The sequence below is a fragment of the Pan troglodytes genome, chromosome 9 (assembly GCF_028858775.2).
Source record: "Pan troglodytes isolate AG18354 chromosome 9, NHGRI_mPanTro3-v2.0_pri, whole genome shotgun sequence".
Classification (NCBI taxonomy): domain Eukaryota; kingdom Metazoa; phylum Chordata; class Mammalia; order Primates; family Hominidae; genus Pan; species Pan troglodytes.
Window position 1 is genome coordinate 67,336,621 of NC_072407.2, and position 27,767 is coordinate 67,364,387.

The following is a 27,767-nucleotide window of genomic DNA, read 5'->3' on the forward strand; positions in this document are numbered from 1 at the left end:
GCCCTCCTCTGACCACAAGCCCCTTTCTGCAAGATGGGAAGCTCCAGCTTCTTCCAGACCTCTCTCTAGGCAAACTTCATGGAGGCATGAAGACATTGTGCTTTACCATTTACTAGACCTGAGTTTGAATCTCACCCATGCTCCTTAAACACTCTGGATTCCATTATCATAGCTACGAAAAGAATATAAACCTCTCAGGGTTGCAGGGAGGATGAAGCTGAACACGTGAAGTGCGTTGCAAACAGTTACACAGGAGTTAACTATTGTCCTCAGCTGGTGCTGACAGCTCTTTCCCAAGCATGAGAGAGGCTCTTCCGTGCTGCCTATTCACACTTACCTGCAGCAATAAGGCTGTCTCCTGAGTTTACAAAAGGGCTTGGTCCTTGACCTATTTCCTCACTTCTTCTGGACTTCTTGAGCGCTAAAGTAAAGAATGAAACTCTTGGACAAAGCCATTCATTCAACAACAAATATTTATTGAGCACCTACTACATGCCAGCCACTGTGCTAAGCACCTTCTGGGCCTCAGTTTTTCCATCTGCAAAAGTAGGAACTGTGCTTCTCAACAGGGAAACGCTGGGCCTCTGGGTGGGGGCAGCCTTTGGGGCGGGACTACAATTCCGTCATTGGAACCCAGGGACGCCCCGCATGTTTCCGAACGGCCTCCAGGGGACACCGCCGCCCTGAATTGAGAGCCACCAGAGCCGGGTAGGGGGAGGCCCAACTTTCCGCTCTGTCAGAGGATGATGCCGAGGGCCCAGATGAGCAGGATTTGGACTGTGTTGCTGGGAACGGGGGCCTACACTGGCCCCAGGATGAGTTCGTCCGTACCTGGGGGCCCTGGGTTCTGACTCTCAGGTCAGACGCAGCCAAGATGCAACTCAGGAACTTCAAGGTTTCCGCTCCGGCCAAGAGCCCCAGTCCGGCAGGGGAAAGGGTGGGGGAGTCGCCCTTGCTCCCCCAGCCTCAGCCCTCGGGAGGCGCAGAGTCAGGGCGGGAGGCAGCACAGAAACCCCCCGCGCCGCTAGAGGGACCCTCGCAGCAGCTGCGCGGGCGACCTCGCGGTCACGTGCGGCAAGGGCGGGACCAAACGAGCGTCCGGCCAATCGGCTATGCCGTCGGCGAGCGTGATAGCCAACAGGAACCGGGAGCGGGGTCCCGGGACTGGGAAGAAACGGCGGCCGGGAGGGGGCTCCGGGGACCATGGGGCTCCTGACCATTCTGAAGAAGATGAAGCAGAAAGAGCGGGAGCTGCGACTGCTCATGCTGTATCCTACCGGACGCCGGAGCCGCGAGGGTAGCGGGGTCCAGCCGGGTGGGCGGTGCCGGGCGCCCCCTGTCGGGAGCGGAACGCGGCGGCCGGCGCGTCCCAACTGCCCCTGGCGTCACCACGTGGGCCCCACCAATCGCCCCGGCGGGCCGGGAGGAGCCGCACCCCCGGACTGGGGCAGGGGCCAGCTCCGAGGCCGCAGAAGCGGTCCTGCAGGCGCAGCGGCGGGGCTGGGCGGCCCGAGTGTCAGGGGTGGTGGGTCCCGGAGATAACTCGGACGCCACCACCCGGCGGCCTGGCCCAAGCGTGGGGCCGCTGCCCTCCCGGCTCTGATCTCCTCCCCCGGGCCCGAGGGTTCCAGGCCCCGGCCCCGCCCTCGAGCTCCGAATCCCGGGGGCGTGCGGGGTGGCGGGTGGCGCGTGTGGGCTCCGCGGATCCTTTCGAGCGTGGATCCAACAGTCCGTCTCTTTGGTGTTACGCGGCCCGTGGTTGTCCCTGCGGCTGAGGATGTGTGTGTGTGGGCCCGAGTGTCCCGTGCGCCCTGTGCGCCTTCTGAGTCCAGTTAGGCGCCCGCACCTGTTCCCCCAGCTCTGTGCCAGGCTCCGCGGGGGAATGGCTGGGGAGATAACACGCTTACGTGCACATATAACTTAATAATCACATCATGACTGTTTTGTTTTTTGAGACAGGGTCTTGCTCTGTTGCCCTGGCTGGAGTGCAGTGGCACAGTCAAGGCTCACTGCAGCCTCCAGCTTCTAGGCTCAAGTGATCCTCCTGCCTCAGCCTCCCAAAACTGTAGGAATATAGGCATGAGCCACGGAGTCCGGCCCATGTCTGTTTTATTTTGTTTGAGACGCAGTTTCGCTCTTGTTGCCCAGGCTGGAGTGCAGTGGCACAATCTCAGCTCGCTGCAACCTCCGCCCCCCGAGTTCAAGCAATTCTCCTGCCTCAGCCTCCCAAGTAGCTGGGATTACAGGTGCCCGCCACCACGCCCGGCTATTTTTTTAAATATTGTTAGTAGAGACGGGGTTTCACCTTGTTGGTCAGGCTGTTCTCGAATTCTTGACCTCAAGTGATCCACCCGCCTTGGCCTCCCAAACTGTTGGGATTATGGGCGTGAGCCACTGCGTCGGGCCGCATGTCTGCTTTAAAGAGCTCTAAGAAAAGCATACAGTTCACTCATTTGATAAATATTGAGTGCCTAATATGTGCTAGACACTGTCCTAGTGCCCAGGGTAATAAAACAAAAAAATCTTACCTTCATGGAAATTCTGTAATGCGTGGGGGGGGGGGGGGGGGTTGCCCGCGGGTAGAAAGATGATAACACAGGAAGTAAGTAAAATATGTAATAGAGGCTGGGTGCGGTGGCACACACCTGTAACCCTAGCACTTTGAGAGGCTGAGGTGGGAGGCTCTCTTGAGCCCAGGTGTTTGAGACCAGCCTGGGCAACATAGTGAGACCCTGTCTCTATTTATACATATATATATTCTCCATACATACTATATATATATGGGCCATGCTTTGGACCATGCTTCTGGGGAACAGGGCCTTATACTGCTCCAGGATGAACTCCCACTACGTATATAGGTATGGAGAATAATGCAATTTAGGGTGGTCAAAGAAGGCCACTGTATGATGGCAGGGCGCAGTGGCTCATGCCTGTAATCCCAGCACTTTGAAAGGCCAGGGTGGATGGATCACCTGATGTCAGGAGTTTGAGACCAGTCTGGCCAACATGGTGAAATCCCGTCTCTACTGAAATTACAAAAATTAGCTGGATGTGGTGGTGGACACCTTTAATCCCAGCTACCTGGGAGGCTGAGGCAAGAGAATTGCCAGAACCCGGGAGGCGGAGACTGCAGTGAGCTGAGATCACGCCATTGCACTCCAGCCTGGGTGACAAGAGCGAAACTCTGTTAAAAAAAAAAAAAAAAAAAAAAGACAATTGAGTACATGAGGGAGGCGAGGGTTGAACCATATAGCAATTCGGGGGGGTGGGGGGACTTTAAAGCAAAGGGAACAGCAAGTCAGAGGCCCTGGGAGGACTAACTGGCGTGTTCAGAGGACTGGTGAGGAGGGCAGTATGGCTGGAGTGGGGAGGAGGAGCGTTGACTGGGAACCCCCTCACCTAGGGCCTTTTGGTTTTTGGTTTTCCCTTTCAGTGAGAAGTGCAGTGGAGAGAAGGAATTGCAGACCAGTTAGGCCACTGCAGTGACGCAGGCGAGATAGGATGGTGGCTTGGACCAGGATGGAAGTAGTGAGGTCATGGAAGTTTCTGGCCTGAGCAATTAGAAGGGTGAGGAACCATTTGCTGAGATGGAGAGGACTGGGGGAGGAGCAGGTTCAGGGTGGAGATGAGAACCCTGTGTGTGCCTGTGTGTGCCATGTGAGATGCCTCCGAGACAGCCCAGAAGTGTCAGGCAGGCAGCTGGATGCAGGCACTGAGGTCCAGTGTGTGGGAGGTACACATTTGGGTGTTATCAGGATAGAGATGGTATTTGAAGCTGTGATCCTGGATGAGGTCACCCAGGGATGAGCGTGGCCAGAGAAGAGACCCCGGTTGTACCAGGATGAAGTCAGGTGAGGAGCAGAACCAGGTAAGGGTGTGTCCCAGTGCCAAGGGCAGCGCATGTGCTGGGGAGGAGGGCGAGCCACTCCATCAGGTGCTGAGTGGGGAACAGAAGATGACTGAGCGCTGTCCCAGCACTAGAGGGCCACAGGGAGGTCTTTGGGGACTGACCTTGGTAAGGACAGTTTTGGCCACAGCAGCAGCAAAAGCCTGATGGGAGTGTGTTCTTGAAAGAGCAAGAAGGCAGAAATGGGGGTGAGCACAAACAACTATTTTGAGATTTCCTGTAAAAGGAAAGATATAAATGAATAACTAAATGGGGCAGAGAGATCAAGGGCTTTGTTTGCTCTTTTTTTTTTTTAATCAGACGGGGTCTCGCTGAGTCGCCCAGGCTGGAGTACAGTGGTGTGATCTCGGCTCATTGCAACCTCTGCCTGCCGGGTTCAAGCAATTCTCCTGTCTCAGCCTCCCGAGTAGCTGGGACTACAGGGGCCCGCCACCACGCCTGGCTAATTTTTGTAGTTTTAGTAGAGATGGGGTTTCACCTTGTTGGTCAGGCTGGTTTCGAACTCCTGACCTCAGGTGATCCACCCACCTTGGCCTCCCAAAGTGCTGGGATTACAGGTGTGAGCCACCGCGCCCGGCCTATTTGCTCTTTTTAAGGTGGGAGAAAGAACGGCAAGCTCATCAGCCAGTGGAGATGATCAAGAGGGGAAGGAAACATGGATGATGGCTTGGGGGCAGGGGGTCATCAGCGGCTAGGTTCCAGGGGCTAAGGCTGGGCCTCAGGGGAAATGCCCTCCTCACCCCTCTCCTGGGCCTAGGTCATTCGCCCCAGCTCTGATGAGCAGGGAAAGGTGGTCGAGTCCAGGACCCGCCCACCCCACCATGCCTAACTGAGCTGCAGTGTTGGGAAGATAGAGGAGGGTGGTTCCTTCCACAGGTAAGCACACCCATTAATTTGCACTGTGCAGTAGCAGGTCTGGAATATTCCAGAAACAAATGAGGGTGGCTGCCTCCAGATATTTGTTCTTACCTTAGTTCTTCAAAAAGCTTGCTCCTTGTATTTTGGGTCTCAGCTCCAGACACCTCAGAGAGGCCTTCCCCGGCACCTGAGCTGAAAAAGCCTCCTCCGATGGCCCTCTTGGAAAGCCTCTCTGTTGTGTTGATGGCGCTAGCCGGGATCTGGCAGGGCCTTCTTTTCTCATTTGTTTGTACTTTATTGACTGTCTTCCCGCTAGAGTGTAAGCTTCCTAAGGGCAGGGCTTTGTCCTCTAGCACCCAGAAGAGGGTCTGGCACATAGTAGGTGTTCAACAAATTAAGGAGCTTTTGGTCAGTAGAGATGATATTTATAATTTGATACTTTCATATTTATTGTGGGCCAATTATGGTCAGGCATGTGCTCAACTCAGTTTGATACATGGTGGGAAATAATGAGTCCCCTAAGGGGCTCTGCAACAATGTCACCACCTAGCAGAGAACAGGGACTTCTCCTTAACCTGCTGCGCCCCAGTGGCCTGGACAATGCTGGAAAGACAACCATCCTGAAGAAGTTCAATGGGGAGGACATCGACACCATCTCCCCAACGCTGGGCTTCAACATCAAGACCCTGGAGCACCGAGGGTGAGCAGAGGCCCCGTGGGAGGGCCAGCCCAGAGCAGGGCAGGGAAGGTGGGAGAGGGGCCCAGCTGACCCTCCTGTCACCCGCTCCTTGCCCAGATTCAAGCTGAACATCTGGGATGTGGGTGGCCAGAAGTCCCTGCGGTCCTACTGGCGGAACTACTTTGAGAGCACTGATGGCCTCATCTGGGTAGTGGACAGCGCGGACCGCCAGCGCATGCAGGACTGCCAGCGGGAGCTCCAGAGCCTGCTGGTGGAGGAGGTGGGCAGCTCCTACCCTTTGTGTACATGTATGGACGTGTGGCTGCCTTCTCAGCAGATGCCCAGAGGGGCCCGTGGCCCCAGAGGGAAACCAGAGGCAGGATCCCTTCCTTCTCTGGGCCCCCACCATGGGAGGCCCATGGTGCCAGAGGCAGGACACATGCTGTGGACTGAGATTGAGTTAACGTCCCTGTGGTGTTACTACATCACTACCCTGAGCATCAGTTTCTGTGCCTTGAAATGGTGATGATGACACCCACATCACTGGGCTTTAGGGAGGATGACCCAAGGCCAGTATGAAGCTTCGAGAGGCCATGGAGCCTGGCTCAAGAGTCTGACTCTTCGCTGTGTGACCTCAGCCGGGGGTGGTGGCACGCACCTATAGTCCTAGCTACTCTGGAGGCTCAGACAGGAGGATCAGTTGAGCCCAGGAGGTTGAGGCTGCAGTGAGCTGTGATCGTGCCACTGTACTCCAGCCTCCTGGGCGACAGAGCAAGACCCTGTCTCAAAAAAAAAAAAAAAAGGAAGGGGCCAGGCGCGGTGGCTCACGCCTGTAATCCCAGCACTTTGGGAGGCTGAAGCAGGCGGATCACGAGGTCAGGAGATCGAGACCATCCTGGCTAACACGGTGAAACCCCGTGTCTACTAAAAATACAAAAAATTAGCCAGGCATGGTGGCGGGCATCTGTAGTCCCAGCTACTCAGGAGGCTGAGGCAGGAAAATGGCGTGAACCTGGGAGGCGGAGCTTGCAGTGAGCCGAGATTGTGCCACTGCACTCCAGCCTGGGCAACAGAGTGAGACTCCATCTCAAAAAAAAAAAAAGAAGGACACTTGCAAAGATAGTACAGAGGTCAGAGGTCCCCCATATACCCTTTACCTTGCTTCCCCATCTTACCTAACCGTGGCCTGTCCAAACTAATAAATCAACACTGGTGAATTACTATTATCTTAATTACAGATTTTATTTGAATTTCACGTTTTTCCACTAATATACTTTTTGTGTTCCAATGTTTGATTCAGGCTACAAAATTGCATTTAGTTGAAAATGAGGACACTTGTGAGAGTGAAAGGGGGGATTCTGCAGGCAGAGTGGGGACTGTCCTGGGCACACCGCACACATCTCCTATGTGGGTGGAGCAGGTCAAATGAGATCAGGGCCGTCAAATGCTGGTCAAGGCAGGTCAAGGCCCAAGGGTTAGACCCGTCCACCCACATCTCTCCCAATCACAGACACATATGTGGAAACAACTAGAATCAGAGGTGGACAGTGAGGCCTGTTGGGAGTGGAACGGTTAAAGGGCTGTGTGAACCCAGAAGAAGGAGAGTTCACATCCTCTGTGCATGTCTGGTCATCAGATTGGAGCAGTCTAGAACCGCGGAGAGCTCAGGGATCATCTTATGCAACACCCCTCCCTGTTCATGGAAGAGGAAGCTGGAGCATGGGGACAGCGGTGTCCCCTGGGTGGTGGTTGGCTGGAACCAGAACCCTGGCCCAGGGCTGCTCCATCCATGTGGGCCAGCCTTGATGGCTACGTCCACAAACTCACTCCTGGGCCTCTCCCACCACCACGGGGCCTCACCTTGATCTTCCAGGTCGATCCTTCACCCCAGATGCTCTGGGCCATTAGAGGAGGGGTCAGGCTGTCCTCTGAGTCCCCACCCCACCCCTCTATCTTCTCTCCCCCAGCGCCTGGCTGGAGCAACCCTCCTCATCTTTGCTAATAAGCAGGACCTGCCTGGAGCACTGTCCTCTAACGCCATCCGCGAGGTGAGTCCAGGCCCCGGGACAGGCTCGCTGAGGGAAAGGGGCATACATTTATTTATTTTAAAAGCATTTATTAAAAATAACCAAAAAGACTGGGTGCAGTGGCTCACGCCTGTAATACCAGCACTTTGGGAGGCCAAGGCGAGTGGATCACCTGAGGTCAGGAGTTCGAGACCAGCCTGACCAACATGATGAAACCCCGTCTGTACTAAAAATACAAAAATTAGCTGGGTGCAGTGGCGTGCGCCTGTAATCCCAGCTACTCAGGAGGCTGAGACAGGAGAATCGCTTGAACCCAGGACGTGGAGGTTGCAGTGAGCCAAGATTGCACCATTGTACTCCAGCCTGTGGGAAAAGAGTGAGACTTCGTCTCAAAAAAAAAAAAAAAAAAAAAAAAGAAGTAAAATAATAATAAGAAAAGCATTTATTAGCCTAGCCCTGCTAGGTGGCAGGACCTGTGCGGGGCACTGGGGATCCAGTGATTAATAAGGCATGGGGTGGCCCACAGCCTGGGGAAGGCAGAGCTGCGCATGCGTTGTTCACAGGCTAACGGCAGCCAGCACAAGTCAGTGCTTTCAGTATGCTCTGCTCCTTGCATGGATTAACTCATTTCATTCTCACAACCACCTCATGAGGTGAGAACTATTATTTTACAGATGGTGAAGCAGGCTCACAGAGGTTAGGTAACTTGTCCCAGGTCACACAGCCACTAAATAGACAGGAAGCCTGTGTCTGACCCCAGAGCCCACATTTTAACCATGATTCTAGTGCTCAAGCACCACAGTGAGAAAGAGCAGGGTTAAAATCTTGGCTCTGCCACTTATGAGCTATGTTCCCCTAGGCAGGTTGCTTAACCTCTCTGAACTTTGGTTTCCTCCTTGGTGAAATGGTCGACACAATCCCTGGCTCATGAGGGCTTGAGGAGAATGAGTGAGAGAGGGTGTGTGGGGCTCCTAGCACGATGCCCGGATCCTGGTGGATGCTCAGGAGCCCATGCTGCATTTACATCACTAAGGGGCGGCACTGGCATGGTACTGGACAGAGAGCCCAGGTGCCCCTGGGGTCTGACAAACTCTCCCTGGGACCGGCGGGGCTTCCTGGATGGGATGACCTGGAGCAGGGCCTTGAGGAAGGCGTGGAGTTCCTCTGGGCTGGGGAGGGAAGGGGCTGACGGCAGGCAGGGTCTGCAGTCACTGGCCACCACCATCAGCACCTTTGTCCTCCCAGGCCCTGGAGCTGGACTCCATCCGCAGCCACCACTGGTGCATCCAGGGCTGCAGCGCCGTCACCGGGGAGAACCTGCTGCCGGGCATCGACTGGCTCCTGGATGACATTTCCAGCCGCATTTTCACAGCTGACTGAACCACTCCAGATGCCCCCCACCTAGCAGTCCAGGTCCCTCAACCTTCACCAAACACTACCCATGGGGGGTTGGGAGTCAGCCGGCCAAACTAACACTCCCCCTCCTCCACCCCAGCCTGCTGCTGCTACTGCTGCCCGCTGCTGCTCTGTGGCCACCCAGCTCCCATGGCGGGAGGGCTGTGCCCTGGCTGTCTCTCTGGCTCCTGACCTGGCCTTTGGCTACCATACCAAGAAGAGAGGGCTGGGCGGGGAGGAGCTGCTACTGCTGCTACCGAGGCTGTGGGCCTCATCCTTCACTCAGCTGTGAAATAAACCGCTCCTTGCCCCAATTCCTGGCTGAGTCATTTGTTGATTCAACAGCGTTAGAGACCACCTGGGACCCTCAATCTAGCAGGGGACAGAAAGGAATGGATCATTGGAGTCGATGGTGAACTGTGGCTATGTCAAAGGGATGCAGAAAAAGTTATAGAAGCATGGGACACGGTGCAACTGATTCAATCTGCAGGCTTCCTAAAGGAGGTCACATTAAAGCTGGGAGTAAAGCGCAAGTAGTTTTCTAGGTAGAGGAAGGGGAAGACAGTTCACCAGGGGAAATCCAACTCTCATAGGTATGAATTAGAAAAACAGACACAGCTGCAGACCAGGGCTCCAACTTTTTGCATGGAACATGGGCTGAAATTCAGCTCCCAATTCTCTGTTGCAGCCAGGAACCCATGTGCAGTGGACAACCTGAACAGCTGTACAAGGCCAGCACAGATTCAGGCAGAGGGGATCACAGGACAGGCATGAAGAGCAAGGGCTCCGGCTGGGCGCGGTGGCTCACCTGTAATCCCAGCACTTTGGGAGGCCAAGATGGGCGGATCATGAAGTCAGGAGATCAAGACCATCCTGGCTAACACGGTGAAACCCCGTCTCTACTAAAAATACAAAAAATTATCCGGGCGTGGTGGCGGGCGCCTGTAGTCCCAGCTACTTGGGAGGCTGAGGCAGGAGAATGGCGTGAACCCGGGAAGACGGAGCTGGCAGTGAGCCGAGATTGGGCCACTGCACTCCAGCCTGGGTGACAGAGCGAGACTCTGTCTCAAAAAAAAAAAAAGAGCAAGGGCTCTTGGGAAATGGGGAGGTGCATAGAGTCCTGTGTAGGAGGGAGTGCAGCCAGAGGGTGGGAGGGGGGCCACATCAGGCAGGGGTAGCTGAGGCCTTCCCTGAAGGCTACAGGAACTCAGAAGCAGTGCCAGGTTGGGAAAGGATAGGAAATGAGGCCACCCCAGGGGTCCAATCCAAGTGGCAAAACTGGCAGATGTTTTCATGGCACAGGGTCCTAGCAGCTGCTTACTCTGCAGGGTTCTGTGTGAAGGAGTGGCCTGTCCCTCCACACCTGTGGGTATATCTCGTCAGGTGGGACGAGAGACTGAGAAAAGAAATAGGACACAAAGTATAGAGAAAGAAAAGTGGGCCCAGGGGACCGGCGCTCAGCATACCAAGGACCCGCACTGGGACCGGTCTCTTAGTTTCTTCAGTTTTTATTGATTATTATTTTCACTATCTCAGCAAGAAGAATGTGGTAGGAGAGCAGGGTGATAATAGGGAGAAGGTCAGCAAAAAAAAACGTGAGCAAAAGAATCTGTGTCATAATTAAGTTCAAGGGGAGGTACTATGCCTGGATGTGCACGTAGGCCAGATTTATGTTTCTCTCCACCCAAACATCTCAGTGGAATAAAGAATAACAAGGCAGCATTGCTGCCAACATGTCTCGCCTCCCACCATAGGGCGGTTTTTCTCCTATCTCAGAATTGAACAAATGTACAATCTGACTTTATACCGAGACATTCAGTTCCCAGGTGCAGGCAGGAGATAGTGGCCTTCCTCTATCTCAACTGCAAGAGGCTTTCCTCTTTTACTAACCCACGTCAGCACAGACCCTTTACGGGTATCGGGCTGGGGGACGGTCAGGTCTTTCTCATCCCACGAGGCCATATTTCAGACTATCACATGGGGAGAAACCTTGGACAATATCCGGCTTTCCAGGACAGAGGTCCCTGCAGCTTTCCACAGTGCATTGTGCCCCTGGTTTATTGAGACTAGAGAATGGCGATGACTTTTCCCAAGCATACTGCCTGTAAACATTTTGTTAACAAGGCACGTCCTGCACAGCCCTAGATCCCTTAAACCTTGATTCCAAGGCCGGGCGTGGTGGCTCACGCCTGTAATCTCAGCACTTTGGGAGGCTGAGGCAGGCGAATCACGAGGTCAGGAGATTGAGACCATCCTGGCTAACACGGTGAAACCCTGTCTCTACTAAAAATACAAAAAATTAGCCAGGTGTGGTGGTGGGCGCCTATAGTCCCAGCTACTCGGGAGGCTGAGGCAGGAGAATGGCATGAACCCGGGAGGCGGAGCTTGCAGTGAGCCGAGATGGCGCCACTGCACTCCAGCCTGGGCGACAGAGCGAGACTCCATCTCAAAAAAAAAAAAAAAAAAAACACCTTCATTCCATACAACACATGTTTTTGTGAGCTCAAGGTTGGGGCAAAGGGGTTGGGGCAAAGTGGCTGGGGCAAAGTTACAGATTAACAGCATCTCAGGGCAAAGCAATTGTTCAGGGTACAGGTCAAGATGAAATTTCTTCTATCTTCCCTTCCTACATAGATACAGTAACAGTCTGATCTCTCTTTTCCCTACACTGTTCTAAGTACTACCCATTCCATTCAGCAATACAGTTAGGGACAGCCCTATGCAGTGCCGCCTATCAGGATCCTCTCTTATATGGGACACTAAGGGGTGGCACTGGCGTGGCACTGTACAGCGAGCTCAGGTGCCCCGGGGAACAGATAAGCTCTCCCAGGGGCCGGGGAGGCTTCCTGGATGGGCTGACCCTTGAGCAGGGAGGGAAGGGTCTGCGGTCACTGGCCACCACCAGCACCTTTGTTCTCCCAGGCCCTGCATCTGGACTCTCTGCAGCCACGACTGGTACGTCAAGGGCTGCAGCCCCACTGCTGGGGAGAACCCACTGCCTGGCATTGACTGGCTCCTGGATGACATTTCCTCCAGGAGGTTAAGTGCAATCTCTGCCTGCCGGGCTCAAGCAACTCTCCTGCCCCATTCTCCCGAGTAGCTGGGATTATAGGCACCCGACACCACACCTGGCTAATTTTTGTATTTTTAGTAGAGATGGGGTTTCACCATGTTGGCCAGGCTGGTCTTGAACTCCTGATATCAAGTAATCCGCCCGACTTGGCCTCCCAAAGTGCTGGGATTACAGGCATGAGCCACTGCACCTGGCCCCCAGCTAATTTTTAAATTTCTCATGAAATCAGGGGCAGCCTGTTGCCCAGGCTGGTCTCGAACTCCTGGCCTCAAGTGATCCTCCCGCCTTGGCCTCCCAAAGTGCTGGGATTACAGGCATGAGCCCCATGCCATGCTTTGCTTCTTTCTGAAGACCAAGGCACCGCACCTGTACACCTGAATTCCAGGAACAAGAGTGGCTATTCACAATGCTTCCTCTGCACTAAATACTATGTATTGTATTTAAGCCTACCAACTTCATGCTGCATTTCAACAGATTTTTGCTTCAATTCTAACACTGACTGGAGCAAAGGTCTCAAAACCCATGCCAGGTTTGGGAACACCAGTCTCCACGTGGCCTACACTGACAGTACCAATACCACCAATTTTGTGGACGTCTGGAGGGGCAGAACCAAGAGCTGGTAGGATGTGATCTAGAGCTTCCGAGCAGCGTGGTTCCACAGCATCGCCATCTTTACAGGTGACTTTCCATCCCTTGAGCCAAGGCATGTGAGCTCTTGGCTCCCGCCTGTTGTCACCACTCCAACCAGATATTGGCACAAATACTACTATGTTAGAGTTGTAGCCAATTTCTTAATGTAGGTGCTGATTTCCTTAATGATTTCCCCCATCTCTCCTTTTTTTTTTTTTTTTTTTTTGAAACGGAGTCTCACTCTGTCCTCTGTCTCCCAGGCTGGAGTGCACCTCCTGGTTTCAGGCAATTCTCTGCCTCAGCCTCCCAAGTAGCTGGGATTACAGGCACCCGCCACCATGCCCAGCTAATTTTTGTATTTTTAGTAGAGACGGGGTTTCACCATCTTGGTCAGGCTGGTCTTGAACTCCTGACTTCCTAATCCACCCACCTCTGCCTCCCAAACTGCTGGGATTACAGGCGTGAGCCACCACGCCCGGCCCCCATCTCTCCTCTTTAGGGTGGCTCATTGGGATCCATTTTGTTAACACCAACAATTAGTTTCACACCCAGCGTGTAAGCCAGAAGGGTGTGCTCACGCGTCTGCCCATTCTTGGAATTATCAGCTTCAAATTCATCAATACCAGCAGCAACAATCAGGACAGCACAATTAGCCTGAGATCAGGTTTTTGATAAAGTCTCTGCATCCTGGGCCATTGATGATGGTCACATAGTACTTGCTGGTCTCAATTGCCAGCAGGGAGGTATCAGTGGTGATACCACTCTCACGTTCAACTTTCAGCTTACCCAAGACCCAGGTATGCTTGAAGGAGCCCTTTCCCATCTCAGCAGCTTCCTCAAAATTGTCGATGGTTCTTTTGTGGATCCCACCACACTTGTAGATCAGATGGCCAGTAGTGCTGGACTTGCCCAAATCAGATGACGATGTTGAGCTGAGTCTTTTCCCTCCCCTGCTCCCTTTCTTTTGAGATGGAGTCTCACTCTGTTGCCCAGGCTGGAGTGCAGTGGTGTGATTGCAGCTCACTGCAGCCTCAACCTCCTGGGCTGAAGCCATCAGCCAGCTCAGCCCCTGGAGTAGCTGGAATTACAGGCGTGCGCCACCACGCCCAGCTAATTTTTGTATTTTTAGTAGAAACGGGGTTTCACCATGTTGGCCAGGCTGGTCTTGAACTCCTGACCTCAAGTGATCCACCTGCCTCCACTGCCCAAAATGCTGGGATTACAGGCATGAACCACCGCGCCAAACCCCCATTTTGGCTTTGATTTAACGGTGGTTTTCACGACACCTGTGTTCTGGCAGCAAACCCATCGCAAAAAAGCTCCACTGCCCTACACAGATTCTATTATAAACATCTCCATTCTACAGATGAGAAACTGAGGCTGAGTAGTTAAGGGGAACTCCTACAGCTAGTAAGAGTCGTGACTCAGAGCCCATGACACCATCCTGCTTCTCCAACGTTCTTTGCTTCCTCTACTTTCCAGAAAACATGAATTAGGGAATCCTGTGGAGGGAGACAGGGAAATAATTTGACGTTGTCCTGTACATACTGGACACAATAAGAGTTGGGTGGATGAATGAAAGCAGGGATTTAGGAAGCGGGGAGAAGTCGTTTGGAGGTCTGTGACAAGGGTTTACGCTTGGATAGGGTGGGCTTGATCACCCGGCAGAAATGAGACGAGTGATCACAGCCTTCCCAACCAATCTTTCCAGTGACCTGGGTTTACGCTTCACCACAGAGAAGGAACTTTTCAGACGCTCCCTTGGCCGCGCACCCGGGATCGAAACAGCGCTGTCACTTGCGACAAAATCCCTAGGCCAGAGGAAGAAGAGCGCAGGCCTGAGCGAGGCGGCGGCGGCGGAGGCTGGGCCGGAGGGGTGGGGACGGCGAGGAGGTGGAGGCCGGCGCTCCGCTCCGCTCCAGCTCGGTTTCATGTCCCGCCAGGCGAAGGATGACTTCCTGCGGCACTACACAGTGTCGGACCCCAGGACTCACCCCAAGGGCTACACCGAGTACAAAGTAACCGCGCAGGTGAGGTGGGGCCCAGCGCATACTTTACCCTTTTAACTAGAGGGGCGCCGAGTTTTACCTTAAGGAAAGGCGGTGCAGCCACTGCTCCCTTTTTAGACGACAGAAATGGGTTTCCCCTTTAAGGGGAGGTTGCAGTACGGGGCTTAGTTTACATCTTTAACCACCAGGGGGCGGGGTCCTGGGTGGGCGCTGTCTTTTTTCAAAGGGCGTTGACGGCCGTTCCCGGACAGGCAAGGCGTGTATGCCCACGCCCGGAGTGTAGTGTCTGGGCATCAGGCTGTGAATTTCTCTAAATTAACATGAAAACTCTGGTTTAATCCAAATATTAGTACTCCATTCTCGTAGAGTAAGTTTTGTTTATTGGTTTGTTTGATGTTACGTAAACTCCCTTTAACGAGTTAAACCATTTTTAATTTTTCAAAAAATAATACTGGTCAGTGGTTGAAAAAAATTCATGCAGTTCAGAAGGACTTAAGGAGTAAGTCGCCATATCAAGGTCACAGCAGGAGGATAGATAGGCTAGAGTTGATATATGAAGCGATAACAACATCATAAGCACAATTTATAGAGAGACATGGAGGAAACCATGACAATAATTAAAAATGAAACAGTAAAACAGGACACCTGTAGAATGATAACAAGAACTGGTAACAAGGAAGGTCCCCAGGGAGAGGAACTGTGTCACTGGGGACAGGAGTTGGGGGAAGACTTTTTACTGTAAATTTTTTGTACTTTTAGAATTTTCAACCAGGCGACTATTAAGCTGGTGCATTAGTTAACTCTAAAAGCAAAGCAGGCACATAAGGACACTTCCAAAGTGATCTAAGTGCAGAATCTTAGCTATTTAAAATATGCTTTCCCCAAATCGTTTATGTCTTTTCCATGCCTAAAAATAATGCAAATAAGGCCGGGCTCAGTGGCTCATGCCTGTAAATCCCAGCACTTTGGGAGGCTGAGGCAGCAGATTGCTTGAGATCAGGAGCTCAAGACGAGCCTGGGCAACATAGTGAGACCCCGGATCAATATTAAAATACACACACACACACAACTTTAAAAAAAAAAAAAAAGGCAAATAAATAGATTGTCCCTGGGAAGATAGACTGGAGGTGGGGCTGGGGTGGGGAGGATGTGGCAAGGAACTGTAACCTTTTATTATAAGTCTTCCCAGTAGCGGCCGGGCGCGGTGGCTCACGCCTGTAATCCCAGCACTTTGGGAGGCCGAGGCGGGCGGATCACGAGGTCAGGAGATCGAGACCATCCTGGCTACCATGGTGAAACCCCATCTCTACTAAAAATACAAAAACTTACGGGCGTGGCAGCGTGCACCTGTAGTCCCAGCTACTCGGGAGGCTGAGGTAGAAGAATGGAGTGAACCCGGGAGGTGGAGCTTGCAGTGAGCCGAGATTGTGCCACTGCACTCCAGCCTGGGAGACAGAGCGAGACTCCGTCTCAAAAATATAAATAAAGAAATAAAGAAATAAAGAAATAAAAATAAATCTTCCCAGTGGCTTTTTTGTGTTGTTGTTTTGTTTTTGAGACAGAGTCTCACTGTCGCCCAGACTGGAGTGAAGTGACTCGATCTCAGCTCACTGCAAACTTCCGTCGCCCGGGTTCAGATTCTCCCACCTCAACCTCCCAGGTAGCTGGGACTACAGGCACACGTCACCATGCCCAGCTAATATTCGTATTTTTTGGCAGAGATGGGGTTTCACCATGTTGGCCACAATGGTCTCTATCTCTTGACCTCATGATCCACCCGCCTTGGCCTCCCAAAGTGCTGGGATTACAGGTGTGAGCCACCACACCCGGCCTCCCATTGGCTTTTTAAACCAAGCAACATGCATTACTTTGATATATTTTTATACATATTATATAATATGATGTATTATATATAATAAATATAAAATATAAAGCACATAATATATAAATATATATGTATATATTTTTTGAGACGGAGTCTTGCTCTGTCGCCCAGGCTGGAGTACAGTGGCGTGATCTCAGCTCACTGTAGCCTCCACCTCCTGGGTTCATGCAGTTCTCCTGCTTCAGCCTCCTGAGTAGCTGGGATTATAGGCATGTGCCACCACACCCGGCTACTTTTTGTGTTTTTAGTAGAGACGGGATTTCACTGTGTTGGCCAGGCTGGTCTCGTACTCCTGACCTCAAGTTATCCTCCCACCTCGGCCTCCCCAAGTGCTGGAATTACAGGTGTGAGCCACCGCGCCTGGCCTATATTTTTATTTTATTTTATTTTATTTGCGACGGGGTCTTGCTCTGTCACCCATGCTGGTGTGCAGTGGCATGATTCACGTCTTACTGCAGCCTCAAGTTCCTGCATTCAATCCATCCTCTTGCCTCAGCCTCCTGAGTAGCTGGGACTACAAGCATGTACCACTACGCCTAGCTCAATTTTTACATTTTTTGTAGAGGCCGGGCGTGGTGGCTCACGCCTGTAATCCCAGCACTTTGGGAGGCCAAGGCAGGTGGATCATGAGGTCAAGAGATCGAGACCATTCTGGCCAACATGGTGAAACCCCGTCTCTACTAAAAGTACAAAACGTAGCTGGGCATGGTGGCGCTCACCTGTAGTCCCAGCTACTCGGGAGGCTGAGGCAGGAGAATTGCTTGAACCCGGGAGGCAGAGGTTGCAGTGAGTCGAGATCACACCACTGCACTCCAGCCTGGTGACAGAGTGAGACTCCATCTCAAAAAAAAATTTTTTTTTTTGTAGAGACAGAGTTTTGCCATGTTGCCCAGGCTGGTCTCAAACTCCTGGCCTCAAGCAATCCTCCCATTTTGGCCTTCCAAAGTGTTAGGATTACAGGCCACCATGACCCACCGTACCTGGCCTATAATTTTTTTTTTTTTTTTTTGAGATGGAGTCTCACTGTGTTGCCAGGCTGGAGTGCAGTGGCATGATCTCAGCTCACTGCAACCTCTGCCTCCCAGGTTCAAGTGATTCTCCTGCCTCAGCCTCCTGAGTAGCTGGGACTACAGGCACTTGCCACCACGCCTGGCTAATTTTTGTATTTTTAGTAGAGACAGGATTTCACCATGTTGGTTGGCCAGGCTGGTCTCGAACTCCTGACCTCAAGTGATTCTCCCACCTCGGCCTCCCAAAGTGCTGGGATTACAGGCATGAGACACCACACCTGGCCACTCAATGGCTTTTAAATAGTTTCTTTTACCAGAATATTTTAGGCAAGTCACTGTTGTCAAAAGTGAAGTCCAGGGTTTTAGTCCCAGCCATCTTTCTTACTTAGTGTGTGGTCTTCTATGGCCACACCTCTCAGAGCCTCCATTTCCTCATCTCTTAAGTGGGCATGTCAATTATGTCTGCCTCAGTGGGATCCAGGATAAGAAATAGATGTTTTTATTTATTTATTTAGTGTGTGAGAGACAAGGTCTCACTCTCTCCAGGCTGGAGTGCAGTGGTGCGATCTCAGCTCACTGCAACCTCTGCTTAACATGCTCAAGTGATCCTCCCACCTCAGCCTTCTAAGTAGCACACACTACAGGTGTGCCACGCCACCACACCCAGCTAATTTTTTGTATTTTTTGCAGATACTGGGTGTCACTATGTTGCCCAGGCTGGCCTCAAACTCCTGGACTTAAGTGATCTGCCCACCTGGGCCCCCTAAAGTGCTGGCATTACAGGTGTGAGCCACCGTGCCTGGCATAGGAGATGTTATTAAACTGTCAAGTACCCCAAACCATAGGACATTATTTTAAAATTATTATGAACATAACGATGAAAACTGAATCTTGTTTTCACCTCAGACCCAAGTCTGCCCTTCCAGGGACTTCACCTCCAGTGATGGTTTCTTCTGTGTCCAGGGCGCTGAAGCGCAGGATCTTCTCCCGCAGGGAAGGAGGTTCCTGAGGCAGAACCTCCCTTCTTTGGAGGCTTGGGGTTCTTTGGTTTCAGAAGGAGATGGAGGGACTTGGTCTGTTCAAGGAACTGGGATAAAAATTGGGCTGATGGCCGGGTGCTCACGCCTGTAATCCCAGCACTTTGGGAGGCTGAGGCGGGCGGATCACTTGCGGTCACGAGTTCCAGACCAGCTTGGCCAACATGGTGAAACCCCATCTCTACTAAAAATACAAACATTAGCAGGCGTGGTGGTGCATGTCTGTAGCTTCTTGGGAGGCTGAGGTAGGAAAATGGCTTGAACCCTGAAGGCAGAGGTGGCAGTGAGCCGAGAGAGTACCACTGCACTCCAGCCTGGGCGACAGAGCGAGACTCCATCTCAAAAAAAAAAAAGTTGGGCTGAGGTTGGAGCAGTCCAAATGGGCCTTTAGGGGTCCTCCTATTTGATAGATGGAGAAACTGAGGTACATAGTAGGAAAAGTTGCTAAAATTACACACGAAGGCTTAAAGCCAGGGTGCCTTGATGCCAGAGGCCAATGGCCAAAGGCTACTGCCCCGTGAGGGGGACTAGGAGGCACCTGGGGCATTACAGGGTGAGAGGGTGTCAGATGGCAGTCTCTGGTCTCAACCAGCTCTTGCCTTTCTTTCTCAGTTCATCTCAAAGAAGGACCCAGAGGATGTCAAAGAGGTGAGGCTCCTGGGAGGAAGAGGGACTGTTCTGCAGTTCCAGATCTGGAAACTGTCAAGGGGCAGCTGGTAACTCTGCTTGGACATCGGCCCTCCTTCCTCCCTGTCCCTGGGCGAGGGGCTGCTGCAGCTGCTTCCTGATCCTCACACCCCCCGGGGGCAGGCTGGGCATGGGGGCGGCTGCCTCCCACCATTGCTGGTTCTGGGCAAGTCTCATGTCCCTCGTAGGTGGTGGTCTGGAAGCGGTACAGCGACTTCCGCAAGCTGCATGGAGACCTGGCCTACACCCACCGCAACCTCTTCCGCCGCCTCGAGGAGTTCCCTGCTTTCCCCCGGGCCCAGGTGTTTGGTGAGTGTTAGATTGGGGCACTCGGGCCAAAGATGGAGGGAGCATTGGGCAAAAGGGGACCTCCGCCAGTGGGGGCTGGATAGAGAGGGCCTGAAACCCTGGGCAGAGTCATGTTTGGAAGGGCCCTTAGAGATGACCTCATTTGACAGATGGGGAAACTGAGGCTCAGAGTAGCCTAACCCTTACTGTGTATTTCACCTTTTAACATTCCTGTTGGGCTGGGCGTGTGGCTCACGCCTGTAATCCTAGCACTTTGGGAGGCCGAGGCAAAACTCCATCTCAAAGGAAAAAAAATCCTGTCTTTATCAGCTCCATTTTATTTTCCTTTTTCTTTTTTATTTTTGTTGACAGCCTCACTTTGTCACCCAGGCTGGAGTACAGTGCGCTGTCTTGGCTCACTGCAACCTCCACCAGGTTCAAGGGATTCTCTTGAATCAGTCTCCCCAGTAGCTGGGATAACAGGTGTGCACCACCACGCCTGGCTAATTTTTGTATTTTTAGTAGAGACAGAGTTTCATCATATTGGCCAGGCTGGTCTTGAACTCCTGACCTCAGCTGACCTGCCCGCCTCGGCTTCCCAAAGTGCTGGGATTACAGGCGTGAGACACTGCACCCGGCCCATCTCAATACTTAGTATATTGATTACATGTTGCAATGAGAATATTTGGGATATATTGGGTTAAATAAAATATTAAAATTAACTTGTGGCTAGGTGTGATGGCTCACACCTGTAATCCCAGCACTTTGGGAGGCCGAGGCAAGCGAATCACGAGATCAGGAGTTTGAGACCAGCCTGGCCAACGTGGTGAAACCCCGTCCCTACTAAAAATACAAATAATTAGCTGAGTGTAGTGGTGAGTGCTTGTAATCTCAGCTACTCAGGAAGCTGAGGCAGGAGAATCGCTTGAACCTGGGAGGCAGAGGTTGCAGTGAGCCAAGAGTGTGCCATTGCACTCCAGCCCAGGCGACAGAGTGAGACTCCGTCTCAAAAAAAAAAAAAATTGTTTCTTTTTTCCTTTTATTTAATGTAGCTGCTAGAAAATTTAAAATTGCATATGTAGCTCATATCTGTATTAGACAGTGCTGACCAGTTGCTTGGGTCTGCGTACTCATGTGAGATGTTCTTTTTTGTTATTGGTTTTTGTTTTTGTTTTTTGAGATAGAGTCTCACTCTGTCACCCAGGCTGGAGTCCAGTGGCATGATATCAGCTCACTGCAAACTCTGCCTCCCAGGTTTGAGCGATTCTCCTGCCTCAGCCTCCCAAATAGCCAAGTAGCCACCCAAGTAGTGTGCGCCACCACACCTAATTTTTTTTATTTTTAGTAGAGACAGGGTTTCACCATGTTGGCCAGGCTGGTCTCGAACTCCTAACCTCAAGTGATCCACCTGCCTCGGCCTCCCAAAACGCTGGGATTATAGGTGTGAGCCACCGCGCCTGGCCGAGATGTTCTTTTGAAGCAAGGTAAAGGATTGCTGCTGTCAGGTTATGCCAGGCCAGTGGGGAAGTACCACAGACTGGCCGCACAGTAACTGGACCAGAGTTAGCCTGCTCTGCAAAATACCTAGGACAGAGCAGTGAAACTGTGGCTCGCACCTGTAATCTCAGTGCTTTGGGAAGCCAAGGCAAGGTAATCACTTGAGCTCAGGAGTTCAAGACCAGCCTGGGCAACATGGTAAAACCCCATCTCTACAAAAAATACAAAAATTAGCCAGGCATGATGGTGTGCACCTATAGTCCTAGCTACCTGGGAGGCTGAGGCGGGAGGGCGGCTTGATCCCAGGAGGCAGAGGTTGCAGTGAGCTGAGATCGTGCCACTGCACACCAGCCTGGGTAACACAGCCAGTCCTTTTCTCAAAAAATAAACGGGGGCTCCTTGCTTTGTGACCTTGGGCAAGTCACTTTCCCTCTCTGAGCCTTACTTTTGTCATTAGATCAAAGCCATCAGAAATGCTTTTGTTTCTTGTTAACTGCCTAGCTCCCCCTGGGTAGGATATGATATTCACAAGGGCAGAGACTGGTTCCTCCCCTGTTCACCTTCTGAGTCTAGCATATAGTAGGTGCTCAGTAAACATCTGGCAAATGAATGAATAGGGAAATTGATCCTCCTGGAAGCCCCTACCTCACCCCAGGAGGAACCAGGGCAGATTGCTGGGAGAATGGGTAGGAGGGCAGTGAGTTGCTCAGAGCATCTCAGGCAGGACCAGGAAAAGTGGCCTTGGGGCAGAAGCCCCTGTGGGTCACCGCCACTCTCCCCTGTTCCTTGTCCTGGGGGCTGTAGGCCGGTTTGAAGCCTCAGTGATCGAGGAGCGGCGAAAGGGGGCAGAGGACCTGCTTCGCTTCACTGTGCACATACCTGCGCTCAACAACAGCCCCCAGCTCAAGGAGTTCTTCCGGGTATGTGCACCTTCCACCTTCCCAAAACTTGGGCCACTTACCCACCCACCAGATTGCACCCCATGACTCCCCATGTCTGATCTTTCTGTCCTGCAGGGTGGGGAGGTGACCCGACCCTTGGAGGTGTCCAGGGACCTGCACATCCTGCCACCCCCTCTGATCCCCACCCCGCCCCCTGATGACCCCCGGCTATCCCAACTGCTCCCTGCAGAAAGGAGGGGCCTCGAGGAATTGGAGGTGCCAGGTACATCGGGGTGGGAGGAGGGAACCAGGGCTGGAGGGTGCAGAGTGGGGAGGGCGGCCACACTCCCTCCTCAGTGATCTTACTGAGAAATGTGTGTGTGTCCCAGGTCTATCACTTAACTGGCTGAGGAACTTTGGGCAGGTCCTTTTCCTTCTCTGTGCTACAGTTTCTTAATCTGTAAAATGAGCACAAACCCTAATAACAGGCTTGTCTATGCCCATGGTTGCTGCAAGGGTTTAAGGAGAGAGTAATTCTATTTTGAAAGCTGAGAAATAAACGCAGGTATTCATGACCCCAATTATCTCTTCCTCAGTGGACCCCCCACCATCCAGCCCTGCCCAGGAGGCCCTGGATCTCCTCTTTAACTGTGAGAGCACCGAGGAGGCATCTGGTTCCCCTGCCCGAGGCCCCCTCACCGAGGCTGAGCTTGCCCTCTTCGACCCCTTCTCCAAGGAAGGTAATGAGCTGGGACAGCCGGGAAGGAGCCAGGGCAGGACGTCCTTGGGACAGGGAGGAGGGCAGAGCCCCACTAGCCTGCTCAGTGCCTGCGCAGATCAGGGAAAGACGTCTCCTCAGCAGTGCTGCCCTGTGGGCCAATAGCAGCTTCAATGAGAATTAGAAGCCCTGTGCCAGGGCACGTGGTGTGGTGTGCTGGATGCACCTGTGCAACAAGTAGCCACGAGGAAGGAAAGGAGGCACTTCCCATGTTGGGGCCATCTCACTGAGAAGGCTTTGGAAAGAGCCGGCTCACACTGCTCTGGGACATTTTAGTTCCTTCCCTGCAAGCTCGTGGTGGGATTTCCTGACTAGCCAGGGTCTGGCTGCAGATCCTGAAGGCAAGAGGCCTGCTGGTCAATGGGAGTGAGTTCTCAGCTCAAAGGGCAGCTGCAAAGGGAAATCCCTCTGGGGGCCTAGAGCCACTGGCATTTGGGGATGCTGGAGGTAGAAGGGCCCCCCCGATGGAGGTCAGGGTCCTGGGCACCTTCTTGCTGTGAGATCCTGGGACTCGACAGTCCCAAGCTCTGAGACACTGGAGTTTTTCATTCTAAAATTTGCCAACGCCTGGCACATTGGCTCACACCTGTAATCTCAACACTTTGGGAGGCTGAGGCAGGAAGATTGCTTGAGCCCAGGAATTCAAGACCAGCCTGGGCAATATAGCAAGAGTCCATGTCTGTTATTCTTTTTCTTTTTTTGAGACAGAGTCTCACTTTGTCGCCCAGTCTGGAGTACAGTGGCGCAATCTCTGCTCACTGCAACCTCCCAGGTCCAAGCGATTCTCCTGCCTCAGCCTCCTGAGTAGCTGCGACTACAGGCGCGCACCACGGTGCCTGCTAATTTTGTATTTTTAGTTGAGATGGGATTTTTCCATGTTGGTCAGGCTGGTCTCAAACTGCCGACCTCAGGTGGTGCGCCCGCCTCAGCCTCTGAAAGTGCTGGGATTACGGATGTGAGCCACCGCGCTTGGCCCTTTTTTTTTTTTTTGAGATCGAGTCTTGCTCTGGATTGCCCAGGCTGGAGTGCAGTGGCACGATCTCAGCTCACTCCCACCTCCGCCTCCCGGATTCAAGCGATTCTCCTGCCTCAGCCCCCTGAGTGGCTGGGACTACAGGCGCGCGCCACCATGCCTGGCTAATTTTTGTATTTTGAGTAGAGACAGGGTCGCACCATTTTGGTCAGGCTGGTCTCAAACTCCTGACCCTCAAGTGATCCACCTGCCTCCGCCTCCCAGAGTGCTGAGATTACGGGCGTGAGCCAAAATGCCCTGCCTCTTTCACTTTTCTTGTTCTGCCTCCTCCCGTTCCTGCTCCTGCCTCTCCAGGGTTGGGGAGTGGGAGGAAGGAATAGGAGGGAAAGGCAACGTTGGTGTCACAGGGCTGTTATGCCTGGCCTCTGGGTGGCAGGCATCCAAGTGCTCTGTCCTTGTGCCAGCTGAGTCCCTGCTGGGCAGCTAGCTGCCTGGGCAGGAGCTTTTCTATTTTTTTTCCTCTCCTTTTTAATTTTTTTATTTTTATTTATTTATTTTTTGAGACAGAGTCTGGCTCTGTCACCAGGCTAGAGGGCAGTGGTGCGATCACGGCTCACTGCAGCCTCCAACTCCTAGGCTTAAGCGATCCTCCCACCTCAGCCTCCCAAATAGCTGGGACAGGACCACAGGCATGCACCATCATGCCCAGCTAAGTTTTTAATTTTTTGTAGAGATGAGATCTCACTATGTTGCCCAGGCTGGTCTCAAGCTCCTGGACTCAAGTAGTCCTCCCACCTCAGCCTCCCAAAGTGCTGGATCATAGGCATGAGTGACTGTGTCCAGCCAGGATCTTTTCAAGACCCTTCACAGACAGCTCCAATGAGACATTCACTCAGCCCATGGGAAAAGTCCCCAAAGCCTGGAACTGCAGTGTGCTCAGACACTGCCTTATTTTCCTACCCTGCCATGGTGGGCACCTCCAACAAACCTCTCACCACCAGAATTCTTGAGGCAAGGAGTGGGCACCTGTGTCTCCCTTCTTCACAGCAAACTCCTTAACTCGAGTGTGCAGGTGTCCCAGGCACTCTTCTGCTCTCTGCTCCCTGAGCAATATATGGAGGGCTGTAGGCCCAGCCAGGAGGTGCCTTCTCCCTCCTGCAGGAGGCCCGGACTTCTCAGGGCTCTCATGGAACTCACAGGGATGGGGTTAGAGAGGCACCCACTTTTTCCCTCTCCAGGATGATAGGGTATCATGATGCTCCCTGCCCCCGCACCTTCCCCTCAGAGGCCTTTTCACCAAAGGTGCACCAGATTTCCAGTCGCCTCGTGTGTAAGCTGCAGGTAGGATGTCCGACCCCCTTTTAGCCAGTCCAGGGGGATATAATGAGCCTTTACCTGGGAAATATGAGGACACCTGTCACTCACTGTCTTTACATTTGGGGGCCTCAGCTGAAACTGCAAGGCTTCAGAAAACCCCTGAGATTCTCTAAGTCTCCTATTCTAAGATTATTCCAAGTCTTGGAGCATTTCTACCCTCAGCCTGGTGGTGGTGGCCTAGCATCCTTCAGGGAAACTTTCTGGAGGGGATTTTTGGATTTCTAGGTCAACTGGAGTCAAGAGGGAAATAGGACCAGTGACCCAGAGCTTACAAACTAGAGTGTGTACCTAAAGACATAATTAGGAAGGTAAGGCTGTTTTTACAGAAGCACGTGAACCCTATCGATCAAATAGCTCCTGGCTAGTTTTTGATCCACAGACGACTTCTGGATTGCTCTGGCATTGGTCCCCTCTACTGGGGACAGGCTGATACCCTGATGGACAAAAGAGGTCTTGGGGTTGGGCAGAGGGCCTGGGAAAGGAAGGGCCAGTCTGGTCCGAGTCCTCCCTTTCTAACTGCAGAAGGCGCAGCCCCCAGCCCCACCCATGTGGCTGAGCTGGCAACGATGGAGGTGGAGTCTGCAAGGCTGGACCAGGAACCCTGGGAGCCAGGAGGGCAGGAGGAGGAAGAGGACGGGGAAGGAGGGCCCACCCCTGCCTACCTAAGCCAGGCCACAGAGCTCATCACCCAGGCCTTGCGGGATGAGAAGGCAGGCGCTTACGCTGCTGCGCTCCAGGGCTATCGAGACGGCGTGCACATCTTGCTTCAGGGAGTCCCCAGTGAGTAGGGACTGAGGGTGGAGGGTCAGGCCTGGGTCCCAGGTGGGGCAGTGATGAAGGGAGCAAAAAAACAAGCAAATCACGGATCAGGAGCCCTTTTACTCCTCACTGACCAGCTGTGTAACCTGGGCAGATTTTTGTTTCTGTTTTTGTTGTTGTTGTTTTTGTTGTTGTTGTTTTTAACCTCTTGTGGCCTCAGTTTTCTTCTTTCTCTTTTTTTTTTTTTTTTTTTTTGAGACAGAGTCTTGCTCTTGTTGCAGGCTGGAGTGCACAATCTCGGCTCACTGCAACCTCTGCCCCCCAGGTTCAAGTGATTCTACTGCCTCAGCCTCCCGACTAGCTGGGATTACAGGCGCCCACCACCATGCCTGGCTAATTTTTGAATTTTTATTTTTTATTTATTTTTATTTATTTTTTTTATTTTTTGAGACAGAGTCTCGCTCTGTCGCCCAGGCTGGAGTGCAGTGGCACAATCTTGGCTCACTGCAACCTCCACCTCCCAGGTTCAAGCCATTCTCCTGCCTCAGCCTCCTGAGTAGCTGGGATTACAGGCACGTGCCACCACGCCCAGCGAATTTTTGTAGTTTTAGTAGAGATGGGCTTTCACCATGTTGGTCAGGCTGGTCTCGAACCCCTGACCTCGTGATCCACCCACCTCGGCCTCCCAAAGTGCTGGGATTACAGGCGTGAGCCACCGCGCCCGGCATGGGCTCAGTTTTCTTATTTGTAGACTGAGGAGAATGGATGCTGGGCCCCAGAGAGGAGGGAAAAGCACATGGTGATGCTCTGTGAATTGTAAAGGACCCGACCAGGGGTTCTGACCAGGCCAGTGGTGCCCAGGTGCCTCAGCTGAGCATTCTCTCTCCACAGGTGACCCGTTGCCTGCCCGCCAGGAAGGTGTGAAGAAGAAGGCAGCTGAGTACCTGAAGCGGGCAGAGGAGATCCTGCGCCTGCACCTGTCTCAACTCCCACCCTAACAGGGAGTGGGCCCTTCCCTGGGACTCTTGCTCCTGCACTGCCAGCCCCTTCTCCTCTCCCCAGGGCCTGGCCCTACCTCCTGGTCTTGTAATTACAGGAGCCATTTCTGTAGGTAACTGGACCAAGAATGAGAAAAATAATGAATTCTTAGCTCCCTGATTACACCTGCCACCTTGGAATCAAGGACTCACACTTCTGACCCTGCCTGTCTTTTGGGGGTTTTTTTTGAGTTGGAGTCTCGCTGTGTCGCCCAGACTGGAGTGCAGTGGTGTGATTGCGGCTCACTGCAACCTCCACCTCCCAGGTTCAAGCAATTCTCCTGTCTCAGCCTCCCCAGTAGCTGAGATTGCAGGCACATGCCACCACGCCCAGCTAATATTTTGTATTTTTAGTAGGGACGGGGTTACACCATGTTGGCCAGGCTGGTCTCGAACTCCTGACCTCAAGTGATCCACCCGCCTCAGTCTCCCAAAGTGCTGAGATTACAGGCATGAGTCACTACGCCCGGCCCATGTCTGTCTGTCTTGATGTGTGAGCAGCAGCTGTGGTCATTAAACCATTAGTTTACCCCTCTAGAACTGGGGTCTGCAAACTCCCACCTGCAGCCAAATCTGGCCCACCTCCTTTTTAATGTAAGGGCTGTGAGAGTGGTTTTTACTTTTTTTAATGATTAAAAAAATCAAAATAATATTCTGTGACAATGACAGGTGAAATTTATATGTGACAAGTGAAAATTATATGAAATTTAAGAGTCTATAAATAAAATTTGTTGGAACACAACCAGGCTAATTCATTTAGTATTGTGATAGCTGCTTTCGCGCTACACTGGCAGTTGAAACAGTTGCAGAGTTGAGTCTTTGCCGCCTGCAAATCCCAAAACATTTACAACCTGGCCCTTTGCAGAAAACATTTGCTGGCCCCTGAGCTAGAAAATAGGGAGCATAGTCTCCAGGGAAATGCAGGACAAGCCGATGGAGCCGGTTTATTGGGTGGAAGGGACGAAGGAGAGGAACCCAAA

The 27,767-nt window shown here is 52.5% G+C and overlaps 2 protein-coding genes across 17 annotated transcripts; both read left to right on the forward strand.

The window, feature by feature from the left end:
- Positions 1–625: 625 nt before the first annotated feature.
- ARL2 (ADP ribosylation factor like GTPase 2) lies at positions 626–9,751 on the forward strand. Of its 15 annotated transcripts, none has more exons than XM_063783047.1 (7): positions 1,163–1,297; positions 3,434–3,567; positions 3,756–5,465; positions 5,562–5,724; positions 7,412–7,492; positions 8,717–8,884; positions 8,967–9,180. In XM_063783047.1, the coding sequence occupies exons 3-6, from the start codon at positions 5,239–5,241 to the stop codon at positions 8,849–8,851; spliced, it is 606 nt and encodes a 201-aa protein (XP_063639117.1). In that variant the 5' UTR covers positions 1,163–1,297; positions 3,434–3,567; positions 3,756–5,238; the 3' UTR covers positions 8,852–8,884; positions 8,967–9,180. The 15 variants fall into 15 exon arrangements, with proteins under 15 accessions (XP_016776688.1, XP_063639114.1, XP_016776689.1 ...); XM_054662456.2 differs by lacking the exon at positions 1,163–1,297 and adding an exon at positions 1,684–1,779; XM_063783044.1 differs by lacking the exons at positions 3,434–3,567; positions 8,967–9,180 and adding an exon at positions 9,555–9,751 and having other exon boundaries at positions 636–1,268; positions 5,355–5,465.
- Positions 9,752–12,468: 2,717 nt separating this feature from the next.
- On the forward strand, positions 12,469–27,529 carry SNX15 (sorting nexin 15). Of its 2 annotated transcripts, XM_003339206.7 has the most exons (9): positions 12,469–12,617; positions 14,281–14,599; positions 19,123–19,158; positions 19,386–19,506; positions 21,787–21,902; positions 21,999–22,146; positions 22,460–22,603; positions 25,514–25,771; positions 26,642–27,529. In XM_003339206.7, exons 2-9 carry the CDS (start codon positions 14,501–14,503, stop codon positions 26,746–26,748), a joined length of 1,029 nt encoding a protein of 342 aa, XP_003339254.1. In that variant the 5' UTR covers positions 12,469–12,617; positions 14,281–14,500; the 3' UTR covers positions 26,749–27,529. The 2 variants fall into 2 exon arrangements, with proteins under 2 accessions (XP_003339254.1, XP_016776695.1); XM_016921206.3 differs by lacking the exon at positions 12,469–12,617 and having other exon boundaries at positions 13,941–14,599.
- Positions 27,530–27,767: the final 238 nt, after the last annotated feature.